This window comes from Nycticebus coucang, chromosome 6 (assembly GCF_027406575.1).
Source record: "Nycticebus coucang isolate mNycCou1 chromosome 6, mNycCou1.pri, whole genome shotgun sequence".
Taxonomy (NCBI): domain Eukaryota; kingdom Metazoa; phylum Chordata; class Mammalia; order Primates; family Lorisidae; genus Nycticebus; species Nycticebus coucang.
In genome coordinates, this window is record NC_069785.1 from 82,399,858 (window position 1) to 82,412,050 (window position 12,193).

General features: G+C 44.1%; 1 protein-coding gene across 1 annotated transcript in view; it reads right to left on the reverse strand.

Moving 5' to 3' along the window:
- Window positions 1-12,193, reverse strand: part of LOC128588735 (A disintegrin and metalloproteinase with thrombospondin motifs 7-like) — an 82,377-nt gene that overhangs the window by 26,074 nt on the left and 44,110 nt on the right. Inside the window, 4 exon segments of the mRNA XM_053595567.1 lie at window positions 517-666; window positions 1,503-1,627; window positions 1,978-2,061; window positions 2,156-2,228. Of these exon segments, the coding sequence (XP_053451542.1) occupies window positions 517-666; window positions 1,503-1,627; window positions 1,978-2,061; window positions 2,156-2,228 (432 nt within the window).

The window sequence follows — 12,193 nt, forward strand, 5'->3', positions numbered from 1 at the left end:
GCGGCTGGGGCCACACTCAGATGTGAGGGCCCCAGGCAGCAGTATCAGTCAGAGAGAGCTTTGGGCATGACTGAATCCAACCCCCTCAATCTATAGGAGGCACTCAGAGGCCCAGAGAGGGCAGTGAACTGGCCTAGGTCACAGAGCAAACAGGAGAGGGATGGAATAGGGACCAGGATGGAATAGGAACCAGGAGTGAAACAGATAAGCACTAAGGGCACTGGGGTGAGACAGCCAAGGACCTACAATGACTTCCTGTCCCATCTCAACCCCCTTCACACAGGGCTCACTCCAGGCCAGTCCCAGAGGTACCCTGCAGGCTTGATTGACAGTGAAGCAGCCTGGCTGTGGGTGGGGACAGTGCAGGGGCAGTGTGTGTCCAGATCAAGATGGAATTCCTTCCCCAAACAGTTTTCTTTTCTGGGATTTTGCGACCCATGGGCTAGCTGCCCAGTGCCCCCAGGTGGGGAGGGTGAAGCCAGGCTCTTGGCATGGCAATGAGGGCAGGCATAGTACCTGTGCCCAAGCTCGTGGGCCACAGTGAAGGCCAGCAGCAAGCCTGTGTCCTCGTTGATGTTGCAGCTGCAGTATGGCTGGCACATGCCCGCCACGTGGGACAGGCCCAGGGTCTCGCAAGGCTGGTTCATGGCTGCACACAGGTCCTTCCTGCACAGGTAGAGAGAAGTGGCCTTCAGGCTACCCAGACTAGTGCCAGGCCTATTGGAACTGAGGAGACCAGGGAAGGGCCTCCACTGACCCAGAGTAAGAAGGACATCACCTCCTACACTCTGTGATGTCAGGCTGGCACAGTGGCCATCTGGGGAAGCGGGTGCCCTCATTCACACATAGCACACTGGGTTCCATTTGGGCCTGGGAAGCAGCCTTGTGCACAGAACAATGCTGGTCACTGTTCTGACGAGGGTGCCCAGCAGAGGGCCAGTAACTCTGCCTGGAGTTCACAAACTCTGCCTGTGAACAGGGGATGAGGAGAGAGGGTGGTGGTGAGGTGGCTGTGACTCTCAGGCAGGTGTCCTTCTTACAGACCTGCTCCGCATCCAGACTGCGAGGGTAAATGTTTGACTATACAAGGGATAAACTGCGCAGAACTGAATGTGCACACACGTGCATCCAGGACACATACATGCATGCACGCAGAGAACTAGTGAGGGCTAAGCAAGTCTGCGGACCAAATCAAAACCAAGTTCCTGGTTGGGATACTGTGAGATGTCATCACCAGGACAAACAGAGCAAGGGCACATGGGGCCTCTGTGCTAGTTCCACATGAGAATGCACAACTATTTCATTATTTCAAAATAAACAGGTCCCCCTCCCCCAAAGGGTGGTGGAATCCAGCCTTATAACAAAGCTGTGCAAACTCTCTTCACATGGGGCTCCCCTAGAACGGGTTGTGTCCCCCAACCAGCACTTCTCCCTCAGGGTCAGGGAGCACCGCCCTAGGCACGGCTCTCCTGTCCCTGAGCCTGCCTCTCCCGACTGGGCACCTGGTGAGCAGGATGGCAGTGTCGTGGTGCAGGGGGTGGGCGTCTCCCTTCATGTTGATGCTTTTCTGCCACTTGCAGAAGCTCCGCAGGGTGTTGTCAGCATGGTGTGTGATCTTTAGGTCCTCCTGCAGGCAGATAGAGCTGCTCATGCCTCCCCTGGGCTCCAAGAGAGTCAGACCCAATTCTTCTCCACAGGAAGGCAGGAAACCAAGGCCTACAGCGGCAGTGCTGGACAAGCAGCAGGCCAGTGGCTGCAGTCCATCCTCCCGTCTCACCACCCCTCCCGCAGGCACCTCCTAGGAAGGACCTGAGACCTGAGAGAGACCCAGCTGGAGAGCGGGGGGTGACAGAAGACACTGCTCAGGCCAAGGAGGCTATCCCTATGCCTTTCCATACAGAGCAGCTCAGGCAATGGCAGGAGAGCTCTGGCAGCTGATGCCCACTGCAGGGACGGATGGGGCCACAGGCCTCTCACCTCCTCATCCTCCACCAGGACCAGGCGCACAATGGTGATGTGGATGGGGTTCCCAATGCTTGGGTCATGAAACAGGCCGGCCACCTGTCCAAGAGATGGGGGTCAGACTGTAAGGAGGATATAGGATATGGGCAGCCCACCCGGGGAATGCACACCCATGCTCACACAGGGTGCTCACAAGGTGCACACAGGCTGCACACCAACACGGTGCCCATGCAGCGAAGCATGTCCCCACATCTGCACATGTGGTGCTTCAATCCAGCAAGGGCAAAACATGGGGGGGTGGGGGGGAACAAAGCCTCTCAGGCCCCTCTTAGGACCAAGTGAGGCCTTCCTGAGCACTAGTGTGGAGTCTATTTGCAAGTGTCACCTCCTCTCAGCTCCGACTACCCAGTGCTGGCTTCTTGGCCCATCTCAGGGCGCCAGTCCTGCTAACTGCCCAGGCAGTCAGCCTGGCAGTCCTTCTTACCCTGGGAATGTCAGGACCAGCAACCTCGAGGTGATCCCTCCCTGAGGCATAAGACCAGGGTAGAGCCTAAAAGGAGGTAGGGTGGGGCAGGCACATGCCACTTGAGGCTGCCCACTGATTTGCTGTCCCATCCTCCCTGGGGCTGACAGCCATGTGGCCAAGGGGGCAGGTATGCACATCTGGCTACATGGGGGCTCTCTACAGAGCTCCAGGAAAGAGGGCCACCCCGAGGGATGGAAGGTATACCAAGATACAGGGAAATGGGTGGGGAGAGATAGCTTCCCTTTTAAAACTCCCTCAGAACAAAAATGAGGGACAGTTATCAGTGGGCAGAGATAGCAGGATAGATCACTTATGAGTTGACTTCTAGAAGTGCATAAAGAACAATTTTATATATATGTATATATATTTTTATATACATATATGTATACATATATTTTTGTTTATATGTACATATATAAAAAAACAAATATATGTATATATATATATATATATATATATATATGTTTGGGTTTCTGGGGGATTTTTTTTTGGGAGACAATCTCATTCTGTCGCCCTGAGTAGAGTCATCGCTCACAGCACCCTCAAACTTTTGGTCTCAAGTGATCCCCTTGCCTCAGCTTTTCTATTTTTAGTAGAGACAGGGTCTCGCTCTTGCTCAGGCTGGTCTTGAACTCCTGAGCTCAGGCAATCGAGCCGCCTCAGCCTCCTAGAGTGCTAGGATTACAGGTGTGAACCACTGCACCTGGCCTAGAAAAATAATAGTTAAATAGGAATAGATAAAAATAAACACTGTTAAGAGGCATGAATGTCCCGGGTAATGGGGATGAGCTGCACTTTCAGACAGGAGTTCAGAAATGGTGAAGCTAAACAGTGATGTATCAGAGCTCAGTGCTAGAAGCCTCAGAGCTCCTTCATTACTTTCCCCCCCACAGCCAATCAATTTTGCCTCCGAGTTTCACTTGAATCTGTCTCTTCCCTTCATCCCCAACACCACTGCCCAGTCCAAATCTGTATTGCCTCTTGTCTAGTTAGCAGTTATGGTCTTCTCTGAAAGATCTCATAATTTTGCATGGCCACCTGCAGCCTATTAGTTCAGTCATCTGTCTTTGAAATGCACACCCAAGGACACCATGCCTTTGCTTAAAGCCATAGGTGGTTATTCACTGTCCACAGGGAAGGGACAAAAGTCCCCTGCCCAGCCAGCAGGCCTCTATGGTCTGGCTCCTGCCCACTTCTCTGGCCACCCCTATCCCTCCAGACCTCCTGGCTCCCTGGCTCCAACCTTTCAGTCTTTCTGGCATCCCGTGATTCTTCTTAATGCAGGGCCTGTGCAGGAGCTGCGCTCCTAGGCCAGATCAGCTTTTCAGGCATCTTCCCCAAGTTGTCTTCTCCCCTCTCTCCAGCTCTCAGCCCTTCACTGTGTCCTCTGGGAGCCTTTGTTCTACCCCACATTCCTAACGCACCATGAACTTGTCCTTCCTTGCACTTTCCTCTATTGTATATTCATAGTCATCAAGGTGACAATTTTAAAGATGTCTGTCTCCCTGGCTGGACCACAAGCTCAGTGAAGACTGTGACTGTGTGGACTCCCTCTTACAATCTGGCACAGGATGGGCATTCAAGAGATATTTTTTGAATGAATGAGTCTTGGGCACTAGCTTAGTATTATCTAATTTAAAGAAAAACTAGGGGGTGGAGCAAGATGGCAGCCGAGTAACAGCTTCCTTGCATCTGGGCACCGTGAGTCTGGGGATATAGGACTCCAGGCATCTCTGGCTGGTGGGATCTGCCTATCATCACCCCTGAGAGGATACAGGGAGTCAGCAAGAGACTTCTGGACCCCAAGAGGAGGACTAAAACAGTGGAAAACCGGCAAGTGGTCGCGTGTGTTCAATCCGCCTAAACCCGCCCGCAACTGTAAGTTCAGTAGCAGCGAGACTGCAAACCAGAAAGGCCTTACCTGTGAACTGTTTTGGTGTCTTTGGACTTGGCACTCAGCTGAACTGCCTTGGGGAGAGCCTGAGCGGGAGTGCGGAGAACTCTGGCCTTTGTCTAGGGCCCCAGTCTGAGCCCCTGAGCCAGACGGAGCTAATAGAGTTTGGCTCTGGGTCACAGGCAGACATTGTGAGCGATCTGCCCTGGCAAGCTCCGCCCTCAGGGTCCCAGAGCTGGAATTGGGTGGGAGCTGGTAACCCAGCGACCAAGTAGCCTAAGGGCGGGGTCTGAGCCGCCTTGCAGCCCTAACCCTCGGGGGCAGAGGGAGACCAGTTTTGACACACAGGGTAAGTGGATAGCCACTTCAGCAGTGATTCCAGCAACAAGCACTTCCCTGAGAAAGCTTCTGCTCAGTAAGTGAACAAGTTCAAAGTGCCTTTTAAGTGGGCTGAAGAGAGATTTAGGGTGTCTACCTGCTGGGGTTCGAGAAACTAGCAGCCTCCAGTCGTATCAGAACTGTGATTAACATCTCATACCCCAGAAGACCACGTGTTGCCCAGACAATATTCAATTCCATATACTTTGTTTTTGGTTGCGTGTGTGTTTTTTTTTTGTTTGTTTGTTTGGTTTTTTTTTTGGTTTGGTTTTTTTTTTTGTTTATTTTGACGTTCTAGATTGTAGTTTTGTTTTTTAAGTTCAACCTTTTCCATACAGATCCTTTTTCTTTCTCAATTTTTCTAGTTTAATTATAATTTCCCATTGCTGCCTATTTCAATAATCAGAACTTCATTTTTGTTAGTGTTTCTACCACTATTATTTGGTTTTTCCAGCCAATTTTATCCCGTAAAGTTTTCTGTTTGCTTGTTTTGGTTTGATTTATAGCATTTTTGTCTTTCCTCTCTACTTGGTGGAGGTGGGGTACTGTGTCTGATCAGGTTAGCAAAGAGCTGCTGACCTCAAGGGAACCACCCCACTTGGCACCCCCAGAAGGTGTTTTTTTTTTTTAAGGTTGTATCAAAGTACCCTACTGTACACCTATATTGCTCTGTCTCCCTCTTTCTGTGCCTCTCTTCTTTTTGTCAATATTTCTTTCACCCAACCACTCTCCTTTCTCTATTTTTCTTTTTTTTCATTTTTTTTTTTTTTCTTATCACTCGGTCCTCATTTCTTTCATCGCTTTTTTGCTCTTAAACCTTCTCACCCTTCTGGTCCTGTAACCCTTAGTCCACAGGCACAAGAACTTAAAGAGCAAGAGGAATTGAAAGGAAAATTAGGGCAAGTAAACAGATAAAAGAAATCACCCATGAGGAAGAATCAGCAGAAAACTCCAGGCAACATGAAGAACCAGTCCAGAACTACCCCGCCAAGGGACCATGAGGTAGCTACTGCAGAGGATTCCACCTATACAGAAATGTTAGGAATGACAGAAAGGGAATTTAGAATACACATGTTGAAAACAATGAAGGAAATGATGGAAACAATGAAGGAAACTGTTAATAAAGTGGAAAATAACCAAAAGGAAATTCAAAAACAGAATCAAATAAGAGATGAACGATATGAAGAATATAAAAAGGATATAGCAGAGCTGAAGGAAATGAAACAGTCAATCAGGGAACTTAAAGATGCAATGGAAAGTATCAGCAACAGGTTAGACCATGCAGAAGAAAGAATTTCAGAGGTAGAAGACAAAGTTTTTGAGATAACTCAGATAGTAAAAGAGGCAGAAAAGAAGAGAGAGAAAGCAGAACGTTCACTGTCAGAATTATGGGACTTTATGAAGGTTCCAACATACGAGTTATAGGAATTCCAGAAGGGGAAGAAGAATGCCCCAGAGGAATGGAAGCCATACTAGAGAATATTATAAAAGAAAATTTCCCAAATATCACCAAAGATTCTGACACACTGCTTTCAGAGGGATATCGGACCCCAGGTCGCCTCAACTCTAACCGAGCTTCTCCAAGACACATTGTGATGAACCTCTCCAAAGTCAAGACCAAAGAAAAGATTCTGCAAGCTGCCAGGAGTAAGCGCCAGTTGACCTACAGGGGCAAATCCATCAGATTGACCGCAGACTTCTCTAATGAAACTTTCCAAGCAAGAAGACAATGGTCATCTACCTTTAATCTACTTAAACAGAACAATTTTCAGCCCAGAATTCTGTACCCTGCTAAGCTAAGCTTCAAAATTGACAGAGAAATCAAATCATTTACGGATATACAAACATTGAGGAAATTCGCCACAATAAGACCAGCTCTACAGGAAATACTTCAACCTGTTCTGCACACTGACCACCACAATGGATCAGCAGCAAAGTAAGAACTCAGAAATCAAAGGACAGAACCTAACCTCCACACTGATGCAAAAGATAAAACTAAGCAATGGACTCTCACAAAATAAGACGAATAGAATACTACCACACTTATCAATTATCTCAATAAATGTTAATGGCTTGAATTCCCCACTGAAGAGACATAGATTGGTTGACTGGATTAAAAAACACAAGCCATCCATTTGCTGTCTGCAAGAAACACACCTGGCTTCAAAAGACAAATTAAAGCTCCGAGTCAAGGGTTGGAAGACAATTTTTCAGGCAAATGGAATTCAGAAGAAAAGAGGAGTTGCAATCTTATTTTCAGACACATGTGGATTTAAAGCAACTAAAGTCAAAAAAGACAAAGATGGTCACTTTACATTGGTCAAGGGAAAAATACAACAAGAAGACATTTCAATTCTAAATATTTATGCACCCAATTTAAATGCTCCCAGATTCTTGAAGCAGACCTTACTCAGTCTGAGCAATATGATATCTGATAATACCATCATAACAGGGGACTTTAACACTCCTCTTACAGAGCTGGACAGATCCTCTAAACAGAAATTAAACAAGGATATAAGAGACTTAAATGAGACTCTAGAACAACTGTGCTTGATAGACGCATATAGAACACTCCACCCCAAAGATAAAGAATATACATTCTTCTCATCACCCCATGGAACATTCTCCAAAATTGATCATATCCTGGGACACAAAACAAATATCAACAGAATCAAAAGAATTGAAATTTTACCTTGTATCTTCTCAGACCATAAGGCATTAAAGGTGGAACTCAACTCTAACAAAAATGCTCGACCCCACCCAAAGGCATGGAAACTAAACAATCTTCTGTTGAATAACAGATGGGTGAAGGAAGAAATAAAACAGGAAATCATTAACTTCCTTGAGTATAACAACAATGAAGACACAAGCTACCAAAACCTGTGGGATACTGCAAAAGCAGTTTTGAGAGGAAAATTCATCGCTTTAGATGCCTACATTCGAAAAACTGAAAGAGAGCACATCAACAATCTCACAAGAGATCTTATGGAATTGGAAAAAGAAGAACAATCTAAGCCTAAACTCAGTAGAAGAAAAGAAATATCCAAAATCAAATCAGAGATCAATGAAATTGAAAACAAAAGAATCATTCAGAAAATTAATGAAACAAGGAGTTGGTTTTTTGAAAAAATAAATAAAATAGATAAACCATTGGCCAGACTAACGAGGAATAGAAAAGTAAAATCTCTAGTAACCTCAATCAGAAATGATAAAGGGGAAATAACAACTGATCCCACAGAGATACAAGAGATCATCTCTGAATACTACCAGAAACTCTATGCCCAGAAATTTGACAATGTGAAAGAAATGGATCAATATTTGGAATCACACCCTCTCCCTAGACTCAGCCAGGAAGAAATAGAGCTCCTGAACAGACCAATTTCAAGCACTGAGATCAAAGAAACAATAAAAAAGCTTCCAACCAAAAAATGCCCTGGTCCAGATGGCTTCACTCCAGAATTCTATCAAACCTTCAAGGAAGAGCTTATTCCTGTACTGCAGAAATTATTCCAAAAAATTGAGGAAGAAGGAATCTTCCCCAACACATTCTATGAAGCAAACATCACCCTGATACCAAAACCAGGAAAAGACCCAAACAAAAAGGAGAATTTCAGACCAATCTCACTCATGAACATAGACGCAAAAATTCTCAACAAAATCCTAGCCAATAGATTACAGCTTATCATCAAAAAAGTCATTCATCATGATCAAGTAGGCTTCATCCCAGGGATGCAAGGCTGGTTTAACATACGCAAGTCTATAAACGTTATCCACCATATTAACAGAGGCAAAAATAAAGATCACATGATCCTCTCAATAGATGCAGAAAAAGCATTTGATAAAATCCAGCATCCTTTTCTAATTAGAACACTGAAGAGTATAGGCATAGGTGGCACATTTCTAAAACTGATTGAAGCTATCTATGACAAACCCACAGCCAATATTTTACTGAATGGAGTAAAACTGAAAGCTTTTCCTCTTAGAACTGGAACCAGACAAGGTTGTCCTCTGTCACCTTTACTATTCAACATAGTGCTGGAAGTTCTAGCCAATACAATTAGGCAAGACAAGGAAATAAAGGGAATCCAAATGGGAGCAGAGGAGGTCAAACTCTCCCTCTTTGCTGACGACATGATCTTATACTTAGAGAACCCCAAAGACTCAACCACAAGACTCCTAGAAGTCATCAAAAAATACAGTAATGTTTCAGGATATAAAATCAATGTCCACAAGTCAGTAGCCTTTGTGTACACCAATAACAGTCAAGATGAGAAGCTAATTAAGGACACAACTCCCTTCACCATAGTCTCAAAGAAAATCAAATACCTAGGAATACACCTAACGAAGGAGGTGAAGGACCTGTATAAAGAAAACTATGAAATCCTCAGAAAGGAAATAGCAGAGGATATTAACAAATGGAAGAACTTACCATGCTCATGGATGGGAAGAATCAACATTGTTAAAATGTCCATACTTCCCAAAGCAATCTACCTATTCAATGCCATTCCTATCAAAATACCAACATCGTACTTTCAAGATTTGGAAAAAATGATTCTGCGTTTTGTATGGAACCGGAAAAAACCCCGTATAGCTAAGGCAGTTCTCTGTAACAAAAATAAAGCTGGGGGCATCAGCATACCAGATTTTAGTCTCTACTACAAAGCCATAGTGCTCAAGACAGCATGGTACTGGCACAAAAACAGAGACATAGACACTTGGAATCGAATTGAACACCAAGAAATGAAACTAACATTTTACAACCACCTAATCTTTGATAAACCAAACAAGAACATACCTTGGGGGAAAGACTCCCTATTCAATAAATGGTGTTGGGAGAACTGGATGTCTACATGTAAAAGACTGAAACTGGACCCACACCTTTCCCCACTCACAAAAATTGATTCAAGATGGATAAAGGACTTAAACTTAAGGCATGAAACAATAAAAATCCTCCAAGAAAGCATAGGAAAAACACTGGAAGATATTGGCCTGGGGAAAGACTTCATGAAGAAGACTGCCATGGCAATTGCAACAACAACAAAAACAAACAAATGTGACTTCATTAAACTGAAAAGCTTCTGTACAGCTAAGGAGACAATAACCAAAGCAAAGAGACAACCTACACAATGGGAAAGGATATTTGCATATTTTCAATCAGACAAAAGCTTGATAACTAGGATCTATAGAGAACTCAAATTAATCCACATGAAAAAAGCCAACAATTCCTTATATCAATGGGCAAGAGACATGAATAGAACTTTCTCTAAAGACGACAGACGAATGGCTAACACATGAAAAAATGTTCATCATCTCTATATATTAGAGAAATGCAAATCAAAACAACCCTGAGATATCATCTAACCCCAGTGAGAATGGCCCACATCACAAAATCTCAAAACTGCAGATGCTGGCGTGGATGTGGAGAGAAGGGAACACTTTTACACTGCTGGTGGGACTGCAAACTAGTACAACCTTTCTGGAAGGAAGTATGGAGAAACCTCAAAGCACTCAAGCTAGACCTCCCATTTGATCCTGCAATCCCATTACTGGGCATCTACCCAGAAGGAAAAAAAAATCCTTTTATCATAAGGACACTTGTACTAGACTGTTTATTGCAGCTCAATTTACAATTGCCAAAATGTGGAAACAGCCTAAATGCCCACCAACCCAGGAATGGATTAACAGGATGTGGTATATGTATACCATGGAATACTATTCAGCCATTCAAAAAAATGGAGACTTTACATCCTTTGTATTAACCTGGATGGACGTGGAAGACATTATTCTTAGTAAAGCATCATAAGAATGGAGAAGCATGAATCCTATGTACTCAATGTTGATATGAGGACAATTAATGACAATTATGGTTATGGGGGGGAACAGAAAGAGGGAAGGAGGGAGGTGGGTGGGGCCTTGGTGTGTGTCACACTTTATGGGGGCAAGACATGATTGCAAGAGGGACTTTACCTAACAATTGCAATCACTGTAACCTGGCTTATTGTACCCTCAATGAATCCCCAACAATAAAAAAAAAAAAAAAAAAAAGAAACATTTTCAGGAAACTAAGTAACAACTTGTTAAAGAAGACATCACATCAGTTTTGGAAAGTACTGAAGAGAAACTTCATGATGCTGGTAGCAAGCTGCTTAGCACGGTTGAAGACACTACGAAAGATGTGTATGGTCTCCGTTCCAAACTGGATCAGAAGAAGGCAATTTATCAAGACAATGCAGAAGCTCAGGATATTTTTGGCAAAAACTTAAATATTCTGTTTAGTAACATGGAAAAATTAATTAAGGATGGCAGCTCAAAACAAAAGGCCATGCTTAGAAGTTGAAAAACCCTTGTTTGGTGAGCCACCCTGTGGCTCAGTGAGTAAGGCGCCAGCCCCATATACCGAGGGTGGCGGGTTCAAACCCAGCCCCGGCTGAACCGCAACCAAAAAATAGCCGGGCGTTGTGGCGGGCGCCTGTAATCCCAGCTGCTTGGGAGGCTGAGGCAGGAGAATCGCGGAAGCCCAAGAGCTAGAGGTTGCTGTGAGTCCTGTGTACATCATGGCACTCTACTGAAGGCGGTAAGGTGAGACTCTGTCTCTACAAAAAAAAAAAAAAAAAAAAAAGAAAAACCCTTGTTTGGTAATCTACTGTCTTCCAGGGTTTCTGCATTAGACGGCATTACCACACGAGCACTTGGATCTCTCAGATCTATTCCAGAAAATGTGTCTACTCATGTTTCTCAGATTCTGAACATAATATTAAAAGAACAATCATTAGCAGCAGAAAGTAAAACTGTGCAACAAGAATTGATTATTAGTATCTCTCTTAAAATATTTTTGGGGAATGACATTTGGTAAATCGGAAATACAATGTTGACTGTTCAGTCATCTTAAGCTTTGCTAGACACTAATAGACATTTCACTATGAGACGTATCACTGTGTTAATAATTTTAAAGACAAATTTCTCTACTGTTTTTTTCTTCCCAGATTGATCTCCAAATGTATACAACTAACATTTGAAACTTTTTTCACTCATATCTTGTAACATTAGAAGTGGGCAGTATTGGTGAGCTTTCTAATGAATAAAGGGCAGGCTTAGTACCACATGATTTCAGGGGACCCATGACTTGTTTGTTAGTTGGCCTAGAAATTGATAAGTCATCCTTTCCCCAAGGTTCTTGGACCCAACCAAAAAGGGATATTGGGTACTTAATTTTAAAACTACAGTAATATGTGATAGTAATATGTAATGGTGATCCAAGAAAAATAACACTTAGAATTCTAGCAATAATTCTTAGGGTTAGATCTGTGTGGCCATGCCCTTCTGGGGCTTAAGCTTTTCCCCCACAGTTCTATGAAGGTCACTCATCTAATCATACTTAATATTATTCTATAATGGCATGGTTTGTCTAAGAAGTTCCTGTCTGTATCACCTAT